The following is a 24,735-nucleotide window of genomic DNA, read 5'->3' on the forward strand; positions in this document are numbered from 1 at the left end:
GCATCTAGGCGGTTTCAGGGATATAAAGCCATTTCATCTAGAGATTCTTCTGCTTCATACACCTGACGATAGGATGTACACTGCATGCCCTACTCACTGTGGCAGATCTGCACCGATTCAAATGGAAATATAATATGTGCAAGGTGGCAGGCATACCAGGTAAATCTTAACGGCTCCAGGCTATGTCTGCTTGATACAGCGACCCATATCTCAGGAAATCCGACACACGGACTAAATACTGCAAGCAAGCATTAATGGCGTAGGTTTGGGATATTGTTCGATTTATTATTTTTTATTGCAAGTTTATTTTACAGCCGCTATGGCTTTTTCAACATCCTTCGCAGCATCCCGAACCTGTGGACAATAGTGTAGTCGTAACAATTCGCCTTCCCATATGGTTGCGGCAAAAACATTGCTCCTTTCCACATCATCCGCATTGGGGTCATAGACTCCGTCACCTTTCCGCTCTTCCGTATTCCATAGGGGTGCTATTTTCCGCCCATGTAGCTTCGCTGCACGAGTAAGAAGTGACAAAATTGCTATTGCTGACTTTTCTGGCAGTTGAAGTGCAGAAGACATGAGCCGCTTGGTAAACCCTGCTATACGGATGGGAGGCGGAGCTTTGTTGGCTTTTGCAGTTAATATTGATTGTAGACACCGGATAAGGAGCACAGTAGGGGTCTGAAAGTCGACTTTTTTTGCTAGGACGGTGCTATCTGGGCCCGGATTACTGACGTTTTGATTGTCATTGTAAGGATTTGGCTCAGGTAGGCGGAGTGATTTGCTGGGGTGGAATTCGATGTCTGGATTCAAGGACAAGTCGTGTAGCGAACGGTAAATGTTCCCTATAAAGAAGCTTAGATCCAAATGAAGGGAAGAGGCTGCTTTGCTGGCATCTTGGCCTTCAAGAAGTGCGAATGCAGTTGTTGAACAAAGGAGAGTATCTCGAGTAGCGTTTCGAGTATCCTTCATCCTAAATCCGTCTTCATCGTCATAATCCTCATCGTCACGTCTGTCCTCATTCTCTTTGACATTGGAGTTGGTATATCGTGAGATCAAATCTCTAAGAACTTCCAGCAAGTCTCCAAAGAAGTCTTGATTAATTAGATGGGAAAATTTGGCAAGCCCTTCTAAAACAGCCCCCACAAGTTCAGGGTTGCGTGTTTTGAGTGTGCGGAAGTATGTGGTGAATACTAGCTTCAGCGTTTCTGCTTGCATCTTATCCCGATGTTCATGGCTTACTAGAGCATCAGCCTCCTTCATATCCTTTTCCACAAGCTTTCGTTCTTTCATCAATTTTCGTTCCTTTTTGGTTCGAAACTCTCGTTTTTGCTTTGGCTTCTTTCCATTGTTGTTCTCGTCTGCTTCTTTATCGATTGCATCCTTAGAGCCTTTGGACGAGAATTCTGAGAGTAGTCGCAAATGAAGGAACGTATCCAGGACGCTTGGTCGGATTCTAAATTCTTTTGCTTTGATTGTCTTTGACAATAAAGTGACAGCTTCCAGCGAGATGGTGCCGTCGTCGTCCTTGGAGAATACCTCCTCTATAGTTTCACGACACTTGACAAAATCTGCATCTATCTGTCGGCGCCCTAGCTGTCCAACCAGAATTTTCAGCAATTCCCCACGAAAATTGAAATGCGGCACAGAAGTCAGTAGACTGCAAGCACAATTGATGGATAAGCTCTTCAAGCCAGAGTTGTATGTATCGCTCCCTTGCTTTGCTCGAGAAAGTGTGGCCAGCTGCTGCACATATTCTCGATAACCAGAGAGAAGGGATTGTTCAAACGCGCGGAGTTGCTTCACTTCCTTGGAAACCTTTGCAGTTAGCTCTTCGCCTTCTAGTGGCCGTATCCGATAGCCGGGAATAACGTCTTTGTAAACGGCTGCCTGTGTGGCTAGGGCAAGTTTCTTCACGGCTGGAAGTGACGCAGATGCTGTCATCTCCGTTAGCTTCTTAAAAAGCTCCATGTGCTCCTCAGGTTCTTCGTTTATCAGTGATGCTATTCGTGCCAGGGTTTCTTTTGCTTCCAATATCTGGACCTTGGGAGGCACAGATACTGGCGCAGGAACTGCTTGGGCCATCGTAGCAGGTTCACCATCTTCCACCTCAGACGAAAAAACTTCACTCTCTGAGCTTTCCTCAGGTCTCTCATCTTCCTCTAGATGCTCCAAAGTCCCATCCTGTGTCTTTATCGGCAGCCGCTTCTTTTCCTTGCCCTTCTTCGTCTTCCGCGGTCTTCGCTCGTAGTCTTGTTCGAGGTCCCATTGTGCAGCCTGGCTGTAGAATTTGCTTTTCAGATACGAAGAATCATCTGACGGGCTCAGCCGTCTCCTCTTTACGGAAACACTAGCTGTCATGATTTGTCATTGAAAGGCGATTGAATATTTCATCAATTGATGCAATTTTCAAGGCCGGTCAAAAGTAAGTAAATAAAATTTCACGGCATGAAAAGTTTTGCCAAGATTTCAAACTCTAAAATTTCAACTATCGATAAAGGTATTCTTGCGACAGCAGATATATTGACAGCTGCCAAAACACCAACCATTGAAGTCACACGAGGGAAGAAGAGGCCAGGGAAATTTTTCTATTAGAGTTGAAGGTTAACGAATATTAAACCATGCGCCCTCTCACGGAGTCCGAGACTCAGACGCTCTTCACAAAGCTAGCGAATTACACCGGGCGTTCTCTTAACCATCTCATCGCACCTCCCACCGCTTCTGGCGACGAGTCTGCAGATGATCGATACGTTTTTAGACTCCATGGCTCTAGGGTCTACTACCTCCGACTCTCGGTAGCGAATCTTGCGACGTCCATTGCGAGACCCAACCTGCTATCAATAGGAACCTGTCTCGGTAAATTTACAAAGACTGGAAAATTCAGATTGCACATCACAGCATTGGATGTTATTGCACCACATGCCAGATATAAGCTATGGATCAAGCCTAATGGAGAGATGCCTTTTCTGTATGGTGGAAACATTGTGAAAGCACACGTTGGCAGATGGAGCGAAGATTGCCCGGAGCATCAGGGAGTGGTTGTTTTGTCAATGGACGATACCCCTCTTGTGAGTCTTATATACCCATACCCCCATGCCCATGCCCATGCCCATTCTGCATGCCTGATATGTGCATAAATCGAGTATATATATTTCGGCTTGCTAATTCATGGTTCTCTTATAGGGCTTTGGGGTAACTGCTCGCTCGACTATGGAGGCTCGAAAGCTAGATCCAACTGGAGTTGTGGCATTTAGACAAGGGGACATTGGTGAATATCTGAGAGAGGTGAGATTTGATTTCTGCAAAGTACTGCCTCATAGGCACTTATTAACAATTTGCTTCAGGAGGATACCCTTTTCACCACATAACCGACGCTTCAGCTCTTTATTTAACGGGTACATATTGGCACTGGTGTTTTTGCGCTACCGGAGTTCTATCGTGATATACGGCTTGTACTTTTAAAAGCGATCTATCTGTTGAAAATATTGTCCTGCTAGCTTTTAGTTTTTATGGCTCTTGAGTACTGGCGCCCCCAAGCCGAAACAGTTAAGCTCCTCATCCTACAATTTGTATCTCCAAGCATTTAATCTCCTTGCCATCCGAGTTTTCTTGCTATCATTCATGGCATATACCCCTGGATTCTATTTTATTTTATTTTGTATAGATATTATCAATATCGAGGGATACAAATATTCATTTATTAGATGCCCGATCCGCACCTTCCTTCTATAGAATAACTTATGTAATCTATTTAACTAGTTAAGCTTATTCCCACTTCAAATTTGTGTCATGTGACACAGTTCATCATCACCGTAACGTCCGTGCGTTTTCTGATTCTCTCTCTTTCTTTTTACTCTTCAAAGTAAATAAAATCAGCATAGAAGAAAAAGGAAGCGAGAAACGGAGAAGGAAACGGAAGAAGAAACGCGACCCCTACATTTGGAGCTACACCACGTTATTGTAGCCCTATCTATCTCGAAAAAGGATCTCACGAACCAATTTGCATCCCCTCTGATACCCACTAGACATGCCTCCAAGCTCGAGCCAGAAAAGTACTATAGCGCAGTTTGTGAGCGTTACTGGTGCAAAAGACAGCGTTGCTACAAAGGTACAGCATCAACCAGCTTACCCTGCGCGTGTACTTTCGGTCCTGGTCTCAAATTAGAAGCCTCCAACACCCGGCGTATGCTGTATGCTGACTATAACTGACTGTAAATGATATCAGTGTCTGAAAGCAAATGGTTGGAAAGTAGACCAAGCTATCGATGAGTATGTCTCTCTGCAGCTTTATCGCTCCCCTTAACTACTACTACCCTACCACTTTTCATCCATGTTGTTCCTGTTACCCCTCAACTGCCCCTCAGACATTTAGGATCTATACCAGATAGTTAGGTCCAGCATCCTACGCATTTTTTAGGCGTCCACAGTAATGGCGAAGGGGATTGTTTGCTTGTCACAAGCGGCTGGCAGGATTTAAGAGTCTTTTCTCCAATTCTTGCAAATTTCATACCAATGTTATGGGGCATTCTACCTGGCAGCATCATGAATTGTTATACCTACCAATAAATCATTTTGCTCCCCATATCTACCATGATTTACATTATAATGATATTAACACATAATAAACCTCAAGCTAACCAAATATATGAATGCAGCTACTTCCAGAACGGACAGTCAGGAACAGCACAGGAGAAAACCGCTGCGGTGAACAAGATATTTGACAAGTACCGAGGTAAAAGAGCCACCCATGATTTTGTTTCCTCACTGTACTAATGGAGATCCCAGATGACCCTGACAGCCCTGATGAAATTGGAATCAATGGGGCTATGAAGTACTTTGGTGACCTTCAGGTCAGGTTAGATGAGGTCGCCTGTCTTGCCGTAGCCGAGCTATTACGTTCTCCATCCATGGGAGAATTTACCCGAGAAGGGTTTGTCGAAGGATGGAGAGGAACTACTGAGTTTGCTTCCCTGGAACCCTTGTATTCAGCTCTTATATACTCACAGCTTTCTAGGTGTGATACCATTGAGAAACAAGCCTCTTATGCGAATGGCCTACGCAAACTGTTATTGGATGACCCAAATTACTTCCGACGAGTATATCGCTATACATTCTTATTGTGTCGAATGCAAGGCCAGCGCAATGTTAACATAGAACTTGCTGTTGAACAGTGGCAGCTTTTCTTCACCTCAGAGAATGGCGGCGTTGCATGGGAGACCAAGTCCGTGCCATGGCTGAAATGGTGGATCGAATTTATTGAAACTAAACATAAGCGCCCAATCAATAAGGATCTATGGGAGCAAACAGAGGTTTTGATGCGCAAAACCATGGAGGATGAGTCCATGAGTTGGTGGAGCCCTGATGCTGCTTGGCCGGGAGCTATCGATGATTTTGTTGCCTTTGTTAAAGAGAAGCAGGGAGCGACGGCAATGCAGCAATGATGGGTATAGTTTGGATTGCTATGTGTGCTACATCGATTTGGACATTCGCCATTATATTCCGCCTTTATTTTGAATTTTCCATACGGCTCTATCGTTTTGATGGAACAACATCTTGTTATTTGCCCGCTCAGTCGGCGTGGATTGCATTCCATAGAATCGCTCTTTGAAGAATAGTTCAACGATAGCTCGCAAAATAAACATGCTCGCAATAACTACATAAAAACTTCATCTGTAACTGCGGCCTATCCCTCCAACGGAACAAACCAAAAAAAAAAAAAAAAAAAAAAAAATCAGTATAACTAAAGCAGAAGCAAACAATTTTAGTAGCTCACCGGAGGTCGTGTTACATACGCCATACAGCTGCAAACAAAAATATGCCCAAACTGTACTGCTCTCTCTCCTCATCTAAATCTGTGGTGGGTGGAAACTGGTATAAAATTTATAGGGCTGCATGTGGTCTGGGGGCTTGGTGAGAAGAGTAGGGGGGTGGTAACGTTCAAACAATGCTGGGGGGTTGGGGCTTGCCTAAGTGTATTCGGCTCGTTCAAAAAAGGTACACAGTAGAAGCAGGGACACTGAGAGCAGGAAGTATCAGAATCTTGGTCCTCTTCCTGCTGCTGCTGCTGCTGCTGTTGGTGTCGGTGAGGATGATGGCGGTTCTGTTGGTTGACATGACAGAAACAATGCTCAGATCCGCAATCATTATTCGTCTGTTTCTCCATCTTGGGCCCAGGTGCTTGTTTCTGTGTTGAGGCAACGGCTGTTTCGTAGAGCTTTGACATCTGAGGATGAACTTGACGGAGCAGTTCCAATTCCTCAGAGGATAATGTTCCTATGTTGAAGTTCTCGCTTGGGTTACCTGCAGCGTGCCCATTTGCTCGACTCGCCTCATTGTATGCATTTATATAAGCCGATGCCTTTTCCAGAACCAAACTTTCGAATGCAGTTGAATAGTCCATATTGAACAGGCCGTTTTCCTTCCGTAGCTTCGCAAGACTATCACTCCACTGACCTGTTTGCAGGACGTCTATGTTGGTGAATCCACGCTCCTTGCCGCCCTTGGGAAGGAACTCCAGCACCCATCGTCGCAATCTATCTCTGTCATCATCATTCCTGGTTGGACTGTTGTATATTTCCTGAAGGATGGATATTGGATTGGCATGCGTTTCGCTCAGAGAATGCATTCTGTGCATAGCACTGTCCCTTAGGTCCGAGAAATCCAACATGCTTGCTAAACTGAACATCCTGATATCAGTAGCGAGGAAGTTCTCAAGTTCAGGCACATAAGTCAGTATCAGTGGAGGCCCTTCGGCATTTCTCGCTGTGATATAAGGAGATGTAATTTTGACCAATTCTGGGGGGTAGTCGCCATTTAGGAGGTATGAGTAAAAGGCGCAGAATATCTGATGAGACGGGGCTGGTATGTTCAGGAAGTTAACGTCCTCTGATATCTTAGAAGCTAGGGAGCAGTCCTTTCTCAGGTCAGAGCGCAGGAACGGCACAGCATAGTTCTCATAGTGTAGTTCAATATAGTCCTTTGGTCGATACCGATATTGACTGCGCAATACTGGTGTAAATCTCTGTTTCACAAGGTCAACAACATGGATATAGTGTGATTTCGGACTGAAGTATACAAGATTAGTATGTATATTTTACAACGAGGAATACTTAACTTACTATGGATCCCCGAGGTCTGACTTTCCATCACGCCCATACTTCAAGTGTAACTCCTTCAAAGTTAAGGTATGATCACGGCATGTTTTCCTGTCTAAGAAATCCGTCGATTGGTAGGTACAGCATTTACCGGGTTCGGCCAAGTGAGCCACTGTTCGTTCCGCGCGACAGAGCTGATGCTGATCATTCAGATGGTGCCGAGCACGATCGAAAAGGAACAAGTTTGGCATCCTATTGAAACCTCGAGGTTGAAAGACATCCATAATTTTATATACCAGGGTGCTATAAGCTAGATCATGGCCGAGATTCTGTCTTTCCGAACGGTTCTTGCCCAAGCTGGGCGGTCCACAGCAAGCGAGGAAGTATGCGTGAGCCATATGGTGTATGAGAACGGATATGATTCCTTCGGCAGAGCTGTCCTCTATCAAGGCATATTGGAGATCGATTGTGATTCTGTTGTCTCGTGAGCCTGGCTTACTGGTCAACCCGTGGACGCGAGAGGGTAGAATATTCGACCATCTGAGGTAGACTTGATCTTTAAGCACGCCGCGGAAAAGATGTGAGTCGAGAGTGTTGAACAGCCTGAAGGGGAGATATTTGTAACCATGCAAGGGGCAACGAGGCGTTTCTAGATGTGGAGCGCGGAAACTCTCGAGTGCATCAAGGGCTAGTTTTGTTGCTAGGACTTCGCTGATTCCTATGCTTTGGAGAGAAGATGCCTTCAACGCTCTTAATCCGCAGCCGGACTTTTCCTCAGACGCTTCAGGATAGGTACGACAGATGCACTTTGGATGTGGAGACATGATATATTAGAGTCGCCAGGGTCTGATATAATGAAGTTTCCACGAGATAAACTTGGTAAGAGTCTGTCTATCCTGTATGAGAGTAGAAAATGCGAGGCTAGCTGTTTAAATAATATGGCTCTTTCCAGGGCAGAAGTGCATTCATGGTTGCATCATCCGTTAATGCTAATGTTGGGGCTCCATGTTTGATGTCACACGGAGCGGACCGCTTGGACACCAATGCAAAGGGTCTGCCCAAGGTTGTCCAGCATGATGTTTGATATTTGATAGTAATGATGTATAATTATGTTGGGGGACCATGATGTTCTTATTGCTGGTAGCCACCATACCCGGGGTATTTGGCAGATGGTCAATTTTGAATATGCATCCATCATAGTTTGTCCATGGGAACACGGGGAAAATGACCACCACTGATAGCTTGACTGACTTCAGTAGATAAGAGAGATGCCTGATCCAAACATTGACGTCAGGTTTGCCATCTTCAAGGCGACGTCTGGCCTCTTGTCTCACGGTTAACGTCAACCCTCGAACGGAAACAAACGTCCATAAGCAAAGAACCACGTCATGGAGTCAGGAACGAGCTGGGCATGCTGGGACGCGATGGCCGGTTGGCTGCTTTCAGGGTCTTCTAGCCATTGATTTCGGGGAGTAGAGACGGACGGTTGGGTTGTTTTGGTTACACAGCAAGAGCGTTGGCCGGAGTCGCGCAAACTTGCTGGACGTTAGCATATCAAAGGGTTCAACGCCAGGTCAGTTAGCGGGAGAAACGGGTATCACGATCACCAAGCAATTATTCTAGATAGTTCCAGATAAGCCTTGGAGTGCTACGTAGGGAAGGAAAACAGAAATTCATTCAATATCACGTAGAATTAAGTCGGGACCGGGCATATATAGAGGTACATGAGAAGCAAAAGAAGTGGCTCAAAGGGGCAACAGAGAGGGAGGGATCGGACCGAACAAAACAGAGACGAAGCATTGGGTGTGAAGTAAGCTTCAACATTCGAGGAGAAATGTTGTAATTTTTTTTCAGCTTGTTTTGTTGCAGGTTGCCACTGGAGTCCACCAATCTGCAGAGAATCGAGGGAGAATGAACAGTCAAAAAAGGAATCAACGGGGGGATCCAAAGCAACGAGAAAAATCAAAAGGCCGTATAACAAAGGAAAGGAGGCGGAAGGGGAGGCGTGATCAAGGAGGAGGATATCGCGGGCTGAAAATCTATCCTGGAAATATAGGGTCGATATATTGATTGGCGCGGATAAATAGGGCGGAACTCCGCGATGCAGAGAATATACACGGCAGGCGAGATTTCAGATGGGTTTATTTTTTTTTTTTTTTTCTAGTCTCTAGGTAGTTCCTGTGGGCCTTTTGTTAGTGTACCTTGGAGAAAACTAGAGTTAGTAGTCGCGTCGTGGTGGTGGGTAATCTTCTGGGCGGCCGGTTGAGCTCTTTCCGGAGCCGTATTGCTATAGTTTTACCGTCAGTATGATGTGGTATGTAAGCTGGGAAGAGAGACACAAACCTTGCGCTTGAGAGCTTCCAGTCTCTTCTTCTTGGTGTGAGCGTTGATGTAGGTTCCGATAATGAAACCGATAACGTTGAAGAAGGGGACCCAGGTGTGTTCTGGGAGGAACTGCTGGGCAAAGGCCAGGGAGAGCGGCGAGACGATCCAGCTGACCTTCATGACGGGCATGAAGCCGGCCTTGACGGTGGCGCGGACCTGATGGAAGGTTCGGGCGCCTGCAATGATGGCCATTGAGGTGAGATAGATCACGTTCTGGATGGGAGAGACCTGTAGTTGTCGTTGTCGTTAGTTAGGCGCCGGGCCCGTAAACAAGGAGTAGTAGAGTAAACACTGGGGGTGGAAAACGTACAACGAGGTTGCTGACGAGGATCTGGAGGACCTTTGCCTTGAGGCTGGTGCGTCCGGCAAAGATCTTCTGTAGGATGCCGACGAGCAGGTGGCCGAGCGGCGCGCTGATGAAGGCGCCGTAGAGTGACATCTTGGGGATGCGGGAGTTGAGGTAGTGGCCATGCTTGCTGCGGTCATGCGCAATCCACGAGGCGAGCAGTTCCTGGATGCCGAAGAGAGCACCAGAGGTGATCATCTTGGTTCGCAGCGGGTTCGACTGGAGCTCCTTGAGGTATGCCTGGACAGATGTTAGCCGTGCAGTCCATGCCAGCCACCGCGACAGCAGCAATAACGACAATAACGGGAGAGACGACATACGGCGAGGTAGCCATTCTGAGACTTGCCGCCAGTCAGCCGTTCACCGACCGCATGAACGAGGTCCTCGCTGGCCTTGGTAGCGGCGGTGCCGGCAGTGCGGACGGTATCCTTCTCGAACTTGACGGAGGTCGTCATGGTTACTGGAAGGCTGGGCCAGGGGATAGCAGCAACAGCAGCAACAGCAGCAACAACAACGGCAGGACGAGCGAGCGGGAGAGAAGGCGATGAATTGGGCGAGGCGACGGCAGGGCGAGGAGGAGAGCAGCGGCGGGACAGGCGAGATGTCTCTGGCTGGTGCGAGCGGACGATGGCGGCTGGTTTTATGGACGGCCGGGCGGAGGGGACGAGGTGATGTTTTTCAGGCTGTTTTGTCGCGTTCGTCGAGCCGGCTGGGCTGGAGCTAGCGTTTGTTTGTTGTGGTCCAGCCGAGGTTGGCAGGGATCACTACTAAGTATACGGAGTAGATAGAGACGGCGGCGATGGCGATGGCGATGTCGTTGATGAAGTTGATGAAGTTGATGAAGGTCGTCGAAATAAAGTATTTAAGGTAAAGTCGAAAAGGCTCGAAAAGGAAAAGTTGAAGCTGCAGTTGATTACCCGATTGGGCGATTCTCGGGGAAAGGCGACCAAGATGCAAGAAGAGATATAGAAAACGAGAGGAAGACGAAGACGACAGATGGCGATGACGGCGACAGCAGTAGAAAAAGAGGATGCAGGATAGCAGAGGAGAAATAGGGGAAAGAAGCTGTATTGCTGCGGCTCCGCTATGCTGCTGCTAAGTATGATACATGTCCAGAGGTAGAATCACCTTGTATATTCTTATATTAGGGGTTATCAAGAGATACAGGAGAGCTTTATTACCTTCATAAATTCCATATTAGGCATAAAATATCAAATAGAACAAAATCACTGTGGAAAGGCAAAGTCTCGCCCCATGTTTGCACTTCCACCAAAAAGTTATACGCAGACTTCTTCTCCCCATCGTCATAGCCATCAGGGCATAGGGCTATTATAATCAACATCGTAATCGTCATAGCCAGCAGGAGCCTTAAGTATTGCCTCCTTCCTGGCCGTCTTTTTCTTATCCCCCGTGGCTTCACTGCAGCAGCTCAGCAGGTCTATCCCTTCCCGTACAAAAGAACTACCGCAAAGGACAAAGATATATATATATATATATATATATATAAACGAGAACCCAGAGCCGATCGAGACGAAAGAGAGTAGATGGGCCTCAGACGCAGTTCACGAGGCTATTGGCGGGCGGATTGCACGCATGTCTGCACCGCCCGCGTCCTTGACACTGACAACAGATTCTGGTGCGCACGCTGCGGCTTCGGCAAAAGGAGGCGCTGGGTATATGTCTGCGCCGAAGACCAGGATCGGACTCTCAGCGACGGCTTCATCCGCGGCCTGGCAGAGACGGGCTCCGACTTGTCGTCCGAGGCGTTGCAGCAGCAGGAGTTTGAGCTGCCCCTGAACGACTGGATGCGCAAGGCCATCGCGGACGGCCACTACACCGAGGAGGAGGTCGCGACGCTCAAGCAGCAGCGGGCGTCCGTCCTCGAGGGCATGCGCACGGAGGCAACGCGCCAGGCGGAAGAGCGCGAGCTGGCAGAGGCAGAGGCAGACATGCTTGCATGGTACGGCATACCACTGCGGCCGCCGCCGGGTATCGCAGCGCCAGCAAGGGGCTCCAGCAACAGCATCAGCGACAGAATCAACGACATCATCAGCGAGCACGACGGGCCCGTCGTCCCGGAATGCCACAAGGTATACTGCCTTCGCTGCCGGCCGAGCCACCACGAGAGAGCATGGCAGAGCCTGAACGGACTGTGCAGCGAGAACAACGAGCTGCTGCTCCAGAAAGCTGCCATCGGCCAGCCAGCCAGCATCTTCGACATCCCCATGAGCGAGATCAGGCGGCCGCTCCCTCGCCCGGAGCTCCCCGGGAACGACGAGGGGCCCGGCCAGGGGGTATCAATGCCATCATCCATGGCCGATGCCTGGAAGGACTGCTGGTCAGACCTCGTCTACGGGCGGCTCAACCGCAGGGACGGCCAGGACCACGACCAGCCCGAGAGGCCAAAGACACCAGAGAGGCCAAAGACGCCGGAACGCCCCTGTCAACCAGCGAGACGGCCTCGACTGGTCCGGATGCCCAAGTTCTGCGCTGAACACCGCTTGCCATCTGCATCTCTCGACCAGGAGACTGCCTCTACGCCGGACGAGCAGCCAGACAAGGACGCAGACAGACCCGGAGCGGAAGACGAGATCACAGAAGAGACGCAAAACTGAAGCCGGCGTGGGCTGTTTGGCTGTATATATTTTGGTCTGATAGCTATTTAATGCACGAATATTCAGAATCAATTGATCTCCAGCGACTTTGATACGCAGCCATAACTAACGAGTTAACTAACTAGAGAATCGGGCCTCGGCTGAAACTGGCGGAGAAAGGTTGCGCCTTTTGCTCGGCCACGATTTAAATCCCGGAGAACTTCCCCCTTTCTACCGTCGATTACGGGGTACTAGTTATTTACTACTGCTTGCTCGCTGCCTGCCGGTCAAGAAGCAAGAAGCAGACACGATGGAGGAGAGCCTGACGGAGTCGACGGTGCTGGTGGACATCGCGCCGCAGCCCGTCGAGGCCGAGAAGAAGTCGAAGAAGCCGCCCTCTGCGCTGGCAGCCGTGGACTCGACCATCCTGCGTCTGAACAAGTGAGTGTCTTCCTCGTCTGGCCATTGGGGGACTGGATTGCTGCTAACAGAGGATGCAGATTCATATCCAGCGCGCATGGGACCGAACGGGCGTTTGCTACCGTTGGCTACTCGGCGCATATCCTGCAATACGCCCTCACGCATTCACGCAGACTGAACCAACTGGCTCTCGCAGCCCTCGGAAGGAAACCAGCTGCCTCTCCTCCCTCCAAGGTCGCCGGCGGTACTGCTGCTGCGGCAGCTTCGTCACACCCGCATCTGCTGGCTCTCGCATCCCTGGTATCAGAGACACGCACTTCGCTGCGGCTGCTCGGCCTCCTCCCGCTCTGGGCCTGGGGCTCCTCGACATACAAATCACCACCGGCAGATCCCGTGCTGCGAGCCATTGCGTACGGCCAGGTGCTCGCCTGCGTGCTCTTCCAGCTTCTTGAAAACGTAGCCTTCCTGGCCTCCAAGGGGGTTCTCAGCAAGCGCACCGTCGAACGATGGGGCAGTCTGTCCAAGTGGTCCCTTTGGAGTGTCAGGGCGTGGCTGGTGCATGTGCTTCTTGAATTTGTCCGGCTGGCGCGGGAGAGCCACATTGCTGCTGCTGCTGAAGGACAGAAGAGTCAAGCGGGTGCAAGGAAAGACCTTGGAGAAGTTGAGAAGGGAGTCCGCGAGAAGACCAAGGAAGAAGCTGTCAAGATGGCTGCAAAGGTCAAGGCGTGGAGGAAGAGCATGGTCAACAACCTTGCATGGCTGCCGCTATGTCTGCATTGGAGCGTGGACGGCGGAATAGGGGTCCCGGCCAGTCTGGTGGGAGTTCTCAGTCTCACGGCCGGCGCTTGGGGGATTCATGATCTATGGCTTTCTACTTGATAGACACATTTGGCTTGACACACTGGTTACTTGGGGGTTTTCTTTCTGGAGGAATAGAACTTTTTTAATCTCGGTTATGTTTGTAAAGATTAAGGGTAAATATTTATTATTCATATATATATATATATATTATATAACATGTCTATATATAACTCATAGTGCCAATTCAAAGCTTGGTGCACTCGGAGCCGGTGTAGCCGCGTGGAGTCTGCATATCCCAGTTAATTCACCTTGGTATCCATTTGTGAGCCTCAGCTGAGGGTGACTTACGTTGCTGTAGCTCTTGCAGCAGACCGGAATGAGAGACTGGCCGGGCTCCTGGCAGTAGGTAGCACCTGGCTGAGCACCTATTTCTTTGTCAGTCATTGAATACGCCTAGGTATACAATGATTCATCAAGTCCACTCACAGTAGTAGCCGACTTTGTTCTCGTTGATGTTCTGGCAGCAGTCGGGCTGGGTTCCGGCAGGGCACTCAGCGGCCTGGGAGAAGGCAACGAGGGAGAGGACAGAGAAGATGATGCTGGAGAAACGCATTTTGACGGCTCTTTTGGAAGTTGATAGTGGGGACTGCTGTAACTAGTGAAGCCGTGCGTGAAAATAGTAGTTGGATGCAGATTTGGATGCTGATCTGGGGGAATCTACCGGCTCAACAGCAGGGCAGCCAGTCTTTTATATCCAGCAGGGCTCTCAGCAGACAGCGGTGACATCCCCTTTGCAAAACACGATTGATGTCTTAGATTCGACCCAAAAATAAGCAGTTCACAGTTGGTATTTTGACTTTCCACTCTTTGGCATCCTCCATTTTCTCGTATTAATTATTGACAGCGCTGGCCATGGCGTATGGAGTAAAAAGCTGGATCTGCGTCCGTCCAGATGGCGATATGCCCAGCCAGACCAGTTCGACCGCCGTAAAGGGCACAAAGGGGCGTATCCTGGGAGGTTCTTCCAGTTGGAAAGAGACACATCTTCTGCACTAGACACTGCCCAGGTCCGCGAGATCTCCGGCGGCGTCTTCCACTGGCCTCAACAGAGGTGAAACATGCCTCTCTGTCCTCGCTCCGGAGAGGTCACTGTTGCATCGTGTGCGGAATGCTCACATCTCGGGCTGTTCTCTGTCCGAGCAGTGTTCGTTCGTAGTCACTGTGTTCGTTCGTAGTGACACTGCCGGCCTGGCTGTTATCCCGTCCGGCAAACCGTCTGATATCCGCCCTGATATAGCTGCTATCCCTCCATAAGCATGCCGAGGGATCCCGCCCGACCTTTCTCGATGCTCTCTGGCCGTCTCTTGAGTCTGGATGCGTTCTATCCAGCGTCTGTCGAGGAGAAGAAAGACTACCAAGCCACCAGCGGCGGACAAGGCTGCGGCTGACAGGAAGCAAAGCAACCTCCCGTCCACCCAGGCCTCCCATCCAGATAATAAAAAAAAAAGAGACCTCCCGTACTCCGTAGATCATCGTCCAACCCGTATAACCCGTCAGCCAGTCCGTCGACCGGCTACCCCGGCCTGCCTGCCTGCCTGTAACTCGACCCAGCCCAGCAAGATGTACAAGCGCAGCGTCTTCACCTCCGTCACGCCGCTGCCGTCGTACATCACCCGCGAGATGGTGGTGCGCACCCTCCACGAACACAGCGAGATGATCAAGCTGAACCCCCTGGTCATCGACTTCAAGCGCTGCTCGCCACCGTCCCATGCGCCGGCCGACGAATTCCACTGCGTCTGGTACGAGCTGACGGACCGCGTGCAGTATTTGCCCGGCGGCCTGCTGTCCGGCAACGTCTCGTACAAGGCCTGCTTCCACGACCTGCCCGGCGGCCTGCAGACGCACGTCTATGCGCCCACCGGCCTCGACATCCAGGAGAAATGGAGCGTCGGCGGCAACATGCCCGGCGAGCCTCGCGAGACCGTCGAGCTGGGCATCCCCGGCGCCCCCCGGGAAGGGCTGTACCTGCGCGAGGACGTCAACATGCGCTGCAACGTCCTGGCGACGGGCTTCGTGAAGAAGACGCTGCGGCGGGCGCACGCGGTGCTGGTCGACCGGCTGCTGTTCAAGGCCGACATCGACGAGCAGAGGCGCATGGGATCCGAGACGGCGACCTCGATCTCGGCCACCTCGCCGTCGCTGGCGTCGCCGTCGCTGCGGCACCAGGAGAGGATGGCGCACTGCTCCAGCTGGGCCAACAGCGTCGAGCACGCCCGCGGCTCAGTAGCCATCTCGGAGATCGACAGCGGGCAGCTTCCCCGTCCCGCGTCCCTTGCTCAGGGCCAGAATCAAGAGCAGAAGGTCTTTGAGCTCGCTTGATTGCCTCTCGTTTTTGTCTTTGCCTGTGGTTGCTGGAGTTCGGGGGAGGCCCCCTAGCCTGCTTGATATTGTCCTCCTGTATTGTTGCAAGGGCCGTGAATGTGAGCATTTGCTTGATACCTTTCTGCAGCCGGTCAATAAGAGCTGTCAATGCCTTCTGATCGATAAGATATTGGAGTCTCTGAGCTTTCGAGTGACATCTTGTATCTACTACTTCTACCAAAAATCAGATCAAGGTATGCAGCTCGACTGTATCATTCTCTCTCTCTCTCTCTCTCTCTACCTACTTAACTACCTGAACTAACTGAAGAAAACACCTCCTTTTTTTGTGCTTTTCTGGCTATTTCATATTTTTTTTGTCGTTTCTCGTTTTCTCAATCTCTCTCCCTTGGGTGCTGCTGTTCATTCATTCCAGTCGTTAGATTCCGAAGTATTGATTGTTCAATTCGAATTTTGAGATCTCAAAGGTTTTCAAACTTCAACCAAAATTTGGCCAATATTGAAGCTAAGCTCCCTCGATGAGACGCCAAAGCATCACACCTTCCTCTATGCTCTGTTGTTGGACACTGTCTGGCAGCCTGCTGTCATTTATCACGCTTCGCGTCGTGAGATTGTGATAATCTCTCTGCTCTGGAGTGCAGCCATCGTTCAAACCTGCCCCCTGAACACACATGAGGTTGTTGAATAACTTCGCCTGCTTCTTCAAGTCGTTGGCTTCGTTTGTGTTGGCCAGGATCAATCTGATACCCTCGAGCAGGCAGACGGCGTACGCGATGGTCCCGTGTGCTTCATGCTCAGCATCTTTATAATGCTGCCACAGCAGATGGAACCAACTCTTGCGCTCGTTCCAGCACAGGCACCAGATGGCGCGAAGAGCTTCGTTGATGGTGTCTCTGTTGGGAATTTCATCCTCCCACCCAGTGATACGGCTTATCAGGGCCTTGCACCACCAGAGCGTCGCTTGATGCAACTCAGCCACTTCGTTGGCGCGCTGGGCATGGTGCTTGGCCAGGACCAGCTTACCCTGCGCCAGGCGGATAATCATGAGACGGGCGTGGCCGATGCACAGGGTGTCTCTCCACAGCCGTCCATATTGCTCGTTGGCGCCGTACTTGTTCATGGCATGGATAAAGAAAAAGCCCCATTCGGCCATCTTAAGGTCTTCCTTGGCCCAGTTGATTTGCCAAAGATTCGCATTGAACGGGTCCAGGTACTCCCGCAGCATACCGATCAGCTCGATAGTGCTGAATCTGTTTTGCAGGCGGTTCAGGCGGATCGCCCTATCGCCAGCAATACGGTTCTGGAACCAAAAGGTCACAGTGCGGGAGTAGTCGTCTTCCCCGAGGAGTCTTAGCGGCTCCAGCATATCGACAATTCGGGCGATGCAGTCGAGCTTCTGCTGATGACTAAAGAAAGAGGTCTCATTGATCCGGACAGTCAGGGACCAAGGGATGCTGCTGTATGAAATCATTAAGGCGACCAGGTCCCACACGCAGTCCAGGGCCATGACAAAAAACTGCTGCTCAGCCAAGGCAACGTTTGGGTTTTCTTCGACATGCATCTCAATTGGCACATGGTAAACGTACGGAGAGTATCCAGGCAGGCCAAGGCCCCTCCAATCAGCCGGAATGGGGAGGGCGGCGCCCATCTCCGTCAAGCCTTGAGCAATCTGAGTATCCGATGTGCTTACAACAACCCACAGGTTCTGGCGGCCCAGGACCATGACCGTCTCATGATAAATCTGGCGGCTAACTCGCAGAATTGCAGGATGAATATTATATTTCGTGACGCGTGGGCATCTTGACCAGATCCATGCGGTTTGGATATCCGAAGACGCCGTGTCGTCAATGACCTCTGCGGTTACCCAGTCGGGGTGGATGGATTGTTTCATCGTGTAATTGGTATCGAGCACCAACCTATAGATGGCTTCACGTGTTGGAAAGGGGAGATTCAGAATGCCGATGCTGGCAGCCTGATATGACACGGTTTCGACGAGCTGCCTAATAGGAGATGGCATGTCCCGTGCTGTCCATTGGGGAATAAGCTGAGCTGCAACAACGTCTAAAAACCCGACAGGGACAGGCTGTTCCAACAGCAGACGTGATTGAACACGCAGGGACTGGATTTGCTGCAAGAGCCTCGATAACTCCTCGATTATGTGCTCTCGGGTATTGAAGACACCGAAAAGATTGGCATCACTCGCAAACATCCCGCCTCCCAGCACAAAAGCACTGTCAGGCCATGGTTGATTGGGTTGGTGGAGGACTACGTCGTCCACCTCGGCCATAATATCGACCAACCCCCAGTCAAAGTTTGCAGCGCTCATCTTATCAACTGCTTTTGCGTTAACTTAAGTCAAACAGGCATCAACGGACTTCAGGACATACCTTTTTTTTTGGGTCAATTCTGGACCCTTGGTGACTGAATTGATTCTATGAAGTCAGTCTCGATGATACCCTGTCACCGTCAGCAGCCAGCACCACTATACCAATTCTGCGGGTTGGTTGTGTGACAGACAGGGAGAAAGACGGCCCTGACTCACCTTGAATATGGAGATTTTCTAGTATCTCTTGGGCGTCTCGAGTCAATAAAACGGCGTCTGTCTATCAATCTGGTCAGCTCGAGCGCTCTTCTGTGGTCCCTGAGGGGACTTGAGACTCGGCCTCCGTGGATGCCATCCGTACCTTTCGTAGAAGCAAGAGCTCGACCGGCTCTGATGGTGCAGCTTGAAGGCAGAGGAGAGTCACAGCTTCATCCAGCAGTTTGCCTGGCAAGTGAAAGAAGAGAAGTCTGCAGGCTCAGAAGACAAAAAGAAGACAAGAAGAAGAAAGAAAAGAAAACAAAAGGAGAAAAAGAAGTGCCTGCTCGGCGTCTGCTTAGTCGCCAGCAGGACGTCCTCTTCATGCTGCGCATTCTGTCTTTCTCGGTCTCTATGTCTGTGGCTTTGTCTCTATGACTATCTATAACTATCTATGCTCATGCCTGTCTGCACTTCTAGTGGTGCCTTTGATATGGGAAGGCAGAGCAGATATGGTTCACAGGAAAGGGGCGGGTCTATTGGACTTGCTACCTGCTACCCTGCAGCCTCAAAGACACTCCATAGACAGACTACAGAAGTACATACTGCCTTGTCTAGGCTCAAAAGCTGGATTCAAGGTGGTTTTAGCATAAAGTATTATGATACCTCTGGCTTTGTGCTTAGAAGAGGGGGTTTGGTGAAGTTCAGACGGAAAGGCCCTGTTGAGATAATGCCAGTTGATATTAGGATAAAAAGGGGTTTATCTATATCTTAGGGACTGCCAAATACATGAAAGTGATTCCCAAAGATACCCAAAACTCTAGTGACTCTAGTTTCAGATCTTTCCTCCCTTTGATATTATCAGCCACTAGAAGTTGATTAGCACATGTCATCTATATTTCACAGGAGGACTATTGTTGGAGGGCTTACCTGGTCTAACAACCCAGTCCAAAGTCTCCTGTTCAGACCTAGCATGATTCATATCCGGTTGTGGTCCGCTCATACCAGGGGCTTGCAAGAAACTTATCGATCCTCCACTGGGTTGCCGAAGCCGGGGTAATGCCAATATTCTCCCTTCCAGTCCACACAAAGGCTGCCGCGTCTAGGGTAGATAGGCTGCCGTCATCCAGCACAATCTCTACACGCACATTCCTCATCTCTACCTCGTTCGATGCTTCGAGCTCGTGTATCCAACCTCGTCGCGCAGCCGTGAGGTTGAATATCAACATTCCATCCACATAGTCCCCTGGTTCACTCGAGGGCATTACCAGGGGAAGCTCGCTCCCATCAAACAAGTACAGCTTGTGGCCCAGGAGACTCCCCTGGCTCATGTACTGGGCCTGATCCATATGTGCGTCTGCGTCCGTCATGCTCTTCAGGAAGGACGGCAACATGAGAGGCCCGAAGACAAACAGTGGTATTGTCTCTTTGCAGTAGGCTGTGAGCTGCTGCTGGCTTAGAGTGTTTCTGAGAGCTCGACGATACTCTCGGGGGTAGTGGTCCAGTGCTACCAGCCGGCTAACTCCCAGCCCGCCGCCCATGGTCCACATCAAATGAGAAAGGATCTGTGGAGGACCTGACGACTTGGGTGTTGTTGAGTGTTCTTCCTTTGCACCCTTGTTCAAGCAATAGTCAATGATCTTGTTTGCTGCGTTGTATGGATTAGGGGGGAGCAAGTTGTTTGCAGAAGCTAGGAGCCTCGAGAGGTAGGAAAACTTGCCATATTGGCTTTGACAGGCTTTCATAGGCATTTCTATTTTTCCTTCCTTAGCAGTTCTCCTTTTGACAAGTGTGCTCCTCCTGCAGCTGTGTATATGCCTTGGATACTCCTTACAGTGAAGAAGACGGCACCTTGGTGCAGGTCGCCTGGCCCCTATATATAAGGGCCTCATTTCTAGGGCGCCATAGATGGCAGAAGATACCAGACCCTGGATAAGGATCGGTACTCAATAGGAGACAATCCCCATGGGCGGCTTTGATATCGTTGCTTTCTAGTAACTGGAGCTACCTTGTCGATTCTATAATCCCCGTGATATTTTCACTGGGACAATGGAAGCTACGAGATCCGTTGGTTCAACTAACAAGAGCGGCTCTAAAACAAACAGATTGAATAGAAGGAGCAATCAGTTCTCACTAGAAAACTCACTGCTTCTTCCAGCAAAAGCGGTTGTTTAATAGGTGCCTGTCCATATTGAGAGTTGGTTGTTGGCTCTTAGTCGATACCCCTGAATCTCGATACAGTGGTGTTGCGGAAAACCTCGCAAGATAGTCTACGTAGAATTGAAAGACTGTTCATAAGTCATATACCATTATGAAATCTTTATGTTGACATTCAAGGGGCAACTAGGTAAACGGATAGAACGTCAAGGCACTATGAGATGTATGTAGTAAAAGCATGGAGACCGCGGGTCCAATCTCGAACAAACCACAAAACCCCCTGGTTCTCCTACTCCTCTTGCGATTAAAGGAATCCTTTGAGTAACGCTGCTTTTTCGGGCAACCAGATACCAAATGAGAATAAAGAACATGAGTCAAAGTTGGATAAAGCTAGAGGGACAACAAACCCCGGTTACATTTTAGTCATAAAGGCTGTCGTCGTTTCCAGCATCACCAAATCCGGTCTCACCGGCACTAATTCCATCAGTAGGGAACTTGAAAAAGTTGCTGCCAGTGTTCTTCATGCTCTGCGCAAAGGCTTCGTATCGTCGGATCTCGGTGTCGGTGACGGAGCGTCGAGCATCCTTCATGGCTTCCTCAAAGTGAGCCTTGGTGAGTTCAGGAACTGGATCCTCGTCGTCAATATCGTCCTCCATCGCATCTTCACCTGCTGCTTCACGCTCTTTGGTTCTTCGAATAGCAGTTGCAATGGACTCCTTGATGGCCAACTTGACAGCACGTTGAGTAACGAATCCAAGGTCCGCACCAGAGAAGCCATGAGTCTTGGAGGCTATGTAGGCAAGGTCCACATCGCTGGCAACCGGGGTCTTGCGGAGCTGGGCCTTGAGGATAGCAGTACGCTCTGGCTCGTTGGGTAGGGGGACGTAGACGAGTGTGTCGAGACGACCGGGACGGCAGAGAGCATTGTCAAGCTGCTCAGGTCGGTTAGTGGCGCCGATGACGAAAACGTTCTTCTTTGAAGTCATTCCGTCCATCTCCGTGAGCAGCTGGTTAACAACACGGTCAGAAGCACCGCCGGCATCTCCAGAGGAAGCACCTCGGGACTTGGCAATAGAATCCAGTTCGTCAAGGAAAACAACACAAGGAGCTGCAGCACGGGCCTTGTCGAAAATATCGCGGATATTGCTCTCAGATTCACCGAACCACATGCTCAACAGCTCAGGTCCCTTAACAGAGATGAAGTTGGCAGCGCACTCGTTTGCAACAGCCTTGGCAAGTAGCGTTTTACCAGTACCAGGAGGTCCGTAGAAAAGGACACCCTTTGATGGGGAAAGACCAAACTTGAGGAACTTCTCGGGATGGTCGACTGGGTACTGGACGCTCTCGATAAGCTCGCGCTTGACCTCCTCGAGACCACCGATATCGTCCCAGCGAACGTTTGGAACCTCGACGACGGCAACTTCGCGAAGGGCAGATGGGTTGGAAACACCAAGGGCAAAGCGGAAGTTTTCCATTGTGACACCAAGAGAATCAAGAACTTCGGCATCGATAGTGTCTTCATCAAGATCAATGAGGTCCATCTTTTCACGGATCTGCTGCATAGCGGCTTCAGAGCAGAGGGATGCAATATCAGAGCCAACATAACCGTGGGTTTCGGCAGCAATTGATTCAAGATCAACATCCTCACCAAGCTTCATGTTCTTAGTGTGGATTTGAAGAATCTCAAGACGACCAGTTGGGTCAGGAATGCCAATATCGACTTCACGATCGAAACGGCCGAAACGTCGGAGTGCAGGGTCAATGGAGTTAGGACGGTTGGTGGCAGCCATAACAACGATGTTTGAACGAGCCTTCATGCCATCCATGAGAGTCAAGAGCTGGGAAACAACGCGACGCTCAACTTCCCCGTTTGTCTTCTCACGCTTAGGAGCAATGGAATCAATCTCGTCAATGAAAATGATAGCGGGAGAGTTCTTCTCAGCTTCTTCGAAAGCCTTTCGCAAGTTGGATTCAGATTCACCGGCCATCTTTGACATAATCTCGGGACCGTTGATGAGGAAGAAGAAAGCACCAGTCTCATTGGCAACGGCACGGGCCATCAGAGTTTTACCTGTCCCGGGAGGACCAAACATGAGAATACCTCGAGGAGGTTTGATACCGATTGACTTGAAGAGTTGGGGGTGACGAAGTGGCAGTTCAACAAGCTCACGAATCTGAGCCATTTGCTTTCTGCATCCACCAATGTCGTCATATCCAACATCGTTGAGGTTACCCTCCTCATCTTCTCGCTGGATTGGCTCACCCTCACAGTGGATGACAGTGTCTTGGGCGACGATGCCGTATTCTGGGGGGTCGACCTCCACCACTTTGAATTCAACCTGTCTCATACCACCACGGACGGTGAAGAGGTCACCTTGTCGGACTGGCCGGTAGGCCTCGCGGAAGTATGGAGCAAGGAAAACGTCAAACAAGGACCCGGTGAGGCCTTCGACGGTATCAGCAATGGGTAGAACGGCAATACGTTTAGCCTGTTGGAAGTCATATCAGTGTTTGTCCCTGTTCACTTTATAGATGCCGAACATCAACATACGTATTTGATATCTGGGCAAGGGTGAACAGTGACGACGTCTCCATGCTTAACCCTTAGGTTATGTCGTACAACTCTGTTGAGACGAACACTGCCATCATCGAGATCATCATCTGCCAGTACGATCAAGACAGTATCTCTCCGCATCTTGCCCTTTACTAGGACGGTGTCACCACGGAAGAGTTGGAGAGTCTCCATGGTGTTGTTTGAAAGTGCAATAACAGAGTTGTCATCGTTGACGGCATCAGTGACACTGAAAATGAGTTAGAGCTGAGCTCTGTATTTCTCCCAGCAGGTAAATGGGTTACCGATATATTACTCACATTAATGAGTTTGGCTTCTTCTTCTTCTTGAGGATAGCAGTCGAAGTGTCAAGCTCCTATTTATGGGGTTAGGACGCTGAATATTCAGAACGAATATATCCGAGAGCTTACCTCATGTTTTTCGGCACCTGAAGGGTCACTATCAACGGAAGAAGGCCAGATGTTAGATTGGACCTCATTAACCATGAATATGTCAACAAACAGCCGACTCACTTCAAGTTAGCCTTAGGCTTGTGCTCTGGATCGTGAGACATCCTGAGAGTACTGTGATCGAAATTGAAAATCTATGTGACAGTGGAAAAACGGCCTCGGAAGCTCTGGGTCAGAGCTAGTCTGCTGGTGGGAGGTTAGCTAACAAGTCAAGTAATAGGCAACGAGATTTGAAGCTTACCACGTTGTTTCTGCGAAAGACCTTCTTCTAGAGAGGCAAAGAGTAAGAATGGTAAGCGGTAGGAGTTGAGAAGAAGAGGAAGAGGAAAAAGACACCGCTTGATGGTGATGATGGTGGTTTGCGGTTGTTGTTGTTTCTTGCTGAGATCGGCTTTGTTGGCGATAAAGACGGCGGCAAAGCTTGGGGCAGCTGAGTCAGCAGCGATTCCGAGGAGTCTCGTGACCTGGCGGCGGGTGTGATAGCAGTACATTAATAATCGGCTGCAGTACCGCCAGCCAATCAGCAACTGGCGGTGAGCGAGCTTGGAAGGCGCTGGAAAGCGCTGGACCGGGCGTCCCAAGCAGGACGAAATGACCACGCAGCGCTGGAGCCTAGCCAGAGGCGCCGATGACAAGGGGAGGGCGCTAAAGTGTATCACCGCCAGATGACTAATCAACTTCTACGAGGACGAAGTAATATAGAGGATTTACCATCAAGGATCAGAGGAGTCTCGAAGAACACAAGAGCACGCCGTTAACGCGCCAGCCTGTTTAAATGCCACATGCCATACCTGTACATACACGCAACATGAAACACAAATAAAACGAAAGATGAATTCCCATGTAAATGAAACAAGCCAGAATATTGAAAGCCACCTTCTATCGTTGCCCCCTCCCCCCACCGAACAGAGTCCACATTCCATATTAAAAGGGAGGATATGAGGGTTGAAAAACGTGAAAAAGGAAAAGTAAAAGCATAAAACGATGTATCATGCAGCGCCATTGACCCTGGATACGCCC

At 49.8% G+C, this 24,735-nt stretch overlaps 11 protein-coding genes across 11 annotated transcripts; 5 read left to right on the forward strand and 6 right to left on the reverse strand.

Moving 5' to 3' along the window:
- Window positions 1-303: 303 nt before the first annotated feature.
- ARB_03301 (uncharacterized protein) lies at window positions 304-2,361 on the reverse strand (the record flags this gene model as incomplete). The annotated part of the gene is made up of 1 exon (XM_003010554.1): window positions 304-2,361. The coding sequence occupies one exon, from the start codon at window positions 2,359-2,361 to the stop codon at window positions 304-306; it is 2,058 nt and encodes a 685-aa protein (XP_003010600.1).
- Window positions 2,362-4,772: 2,411 nt separating this feature from the next.
- ARB_03302 (uncharacterized protein) lies at window positions 4,773-5,441 on the forward strand (the record flags this gene model as incomplete). Its single annotated transcript, XM_003010555.1, has 1 exon — window positions 4,773-5,441. One exon carries the CDS (start codon window positions 4,773-4,775, stop codon window positions 5,439-5,441), a length of 669 nt encoding a protein of 222 aa, XP_003010601.1.
- A 51-nt stretch (window positions 5,442-5,492) lies between these two features.
- Window positions 5,493-7,918, reverse strand: ARB_03303 (uncharacterized protein; the record flags this gene model as incomplete). Its single annotated transcript, XM_003010556.1, has 4 exons — window positions 5,493-5,653; window positions 5,793-5,868; window positions 5,999-7,064; window positions 7,119-7,918. The coding sequence occupies 4 exons, from the start codon at window positions 7,916-7,918 to the stop codon at window positions 5,493-5,495; spliced, it is 2,103 nt and encodes a 700-aa protein (XP_003010602.1).
- A 1,477-nt stretch (window positions 7,919-9,395) lies between these two features.
- Window positions 9,396-11,167, reverse strand: ARB_03304 (integral membrane protein, Mpv17/PMP22 family, putative; the record flags this gene model as incomplete). The annotated part of the gene is made up of 5 exons (XM_003010557.1): window positions 9,396-9,707; window positions 9,790-10,065; window positions 10,146-10,508; window positions 10,603-10,920; window positions 11,090-11,167. 5 exons carry the CDS (start codon window positions 11,165-11,167, stop codon window positions 9,396-9,398), a joined length of 1,347 nt encoding a protein of 448 aa, XP_003010603.1.
- Window positions 11,168-11,369: 202 nt separating this feature from the next.
- ARB_03305 (uncharacterized protein) lies at window positions 11,370-12,440 on the forward strand (the record flags this gene model as incomplete). The annotated part of the gene is made up of 1 exon (XM_003010558.1): window positions 11,370-12,440. One exon carries the CDS (start codon window positions 11,370-11,372, stop codon window positions 12,438-12,440), a length of 1,071 nt encoding a protein of 356 aa, XP_003010604.1.
- A 289-nt stretch (window positions 12,441-12,729) lies between these two features.
- On the forward strand, window positions 12,730-13,718 carry ARB_03306 (uncharacterized protein; the record flags this gene model as incomplete). The annotated part of the gene is made up of 2 exons (XM_003010559.1): window positions 12,730-12,860; window positions 12,932-13,718. 2 exons carry the CDS (start codon window positions 12,730-12,732, stop codon window positions 13,716-13,718), a joined length of 918 nt encoding a protein of 305 aa, XP_003010605.1.
- A 1,542-nt stretch (window positions 13,719-15,260) lies between these two features.
- ARB_03307 (uncharacterized protein) lies at window positions 15,261-16,019 on the forward strand (the record flags this gene model as incomplete). The annotated part of the gene is made up of 1 exon (XM_003010560.1): window positions 15,261-16,019. One exon carries the CDS (start codon window positions 15,261-15,263, stop codon window positions 16,017-16,019), a length of 759 nt encoding a protein of 252 aa, XP_003010606.1.
- Window positions 16,020-16,524: 505 nt separating this feature from the next.
- On the reverse strand, window positions 16,525-18,345 carry ARB_03308 (uncharacterized protein; the record flags this gene model as incomplete). The annotated part of the gene is made up of 1 exon (XM_003010561.1): window positions 16,525-18,345. The coding sequence occupies one exon, from the start codon at window positions 18,343-18,345 to the stop codon at window positions 16,525-16,527; it is 1,821 nt and encodes a 606-aa protein (XP_003010607.1).
- Window positions 18,346-18,735: 390 nt separating this feature from the next.
- ARB_03309 (uncharacterized protein) lies at window positions 18,736-19,312 on the forward strand (the record flags this gene model as incomplete). The annotated part of the gene is made up of 2 exons (XM_003010562.1): window positions 18,736-18,953; window positions 19,018-19,312. 2 exons carry the CDS (start codon window positions 18,736-18,738, stop codon window positions 19,310-19,312), a joined length of 513 nt encoding a protein of 170 aa, XP_003010608.1.
- A 193-nt stretch (window positions 19,313-19,505) lies between these two features.
- On the reverse strand, window positions 19,506-20,288 carry ARB_03310 (uncharacterized protein; the record flags this gene model as incomplete). Its single annotated transcript, XM_003010563.1, has 1 exon — window positions 19,506-20,288. The coding sequence occupies one exon, from the start codon at window positions 20,286-20,288 to the stop codon at window positions 19,506-19,508; it is 783 nt and encodes a 260-aa protein (XP_003010609.1).
- An 825-nt stretch (window positions 20,289-21,113) lies between these two features.
- Window positions 21,114-24,206, reverse strand: ARB_03311 (uncharacterized protein; the record flags this gene model as incomplete). Its single annotated transcript, XM_003010564.1, has 5 exons — window positions 21,114-23,183; window positions 23,246-23,495; window positions 23,566-23,621; window positions 23,677-23,777; window positions 23,957-24,206. The coding sequence occupies 5 exons, from the start codon at window positions 24,204-24,206 to the stop codon at window positions 21,114-21,116; spliced, it is 2,727 nt and encodes a 908-aa protein (XP_003010610.1).
- Between the last annotated feature and the right edge of the window lie 529 nt (window positions 24,207-24,735).

Source organism: Trichophyton benhamiae, assembly GCF_000151125.1.
Source record: "Trichophyton benhamiae CBS 112371 chromosome Unknown contix01456_5.r1.exp, whole genome shotgun sequence".
Taxonomy (NCBI): domain Eukaryota; kingdom Fungi; phylum Ascomycota; class Eurotiomycetes; order Onygenales; family Arthrodermataceae; genus Trichophyton; species Trichophyton benhamiae.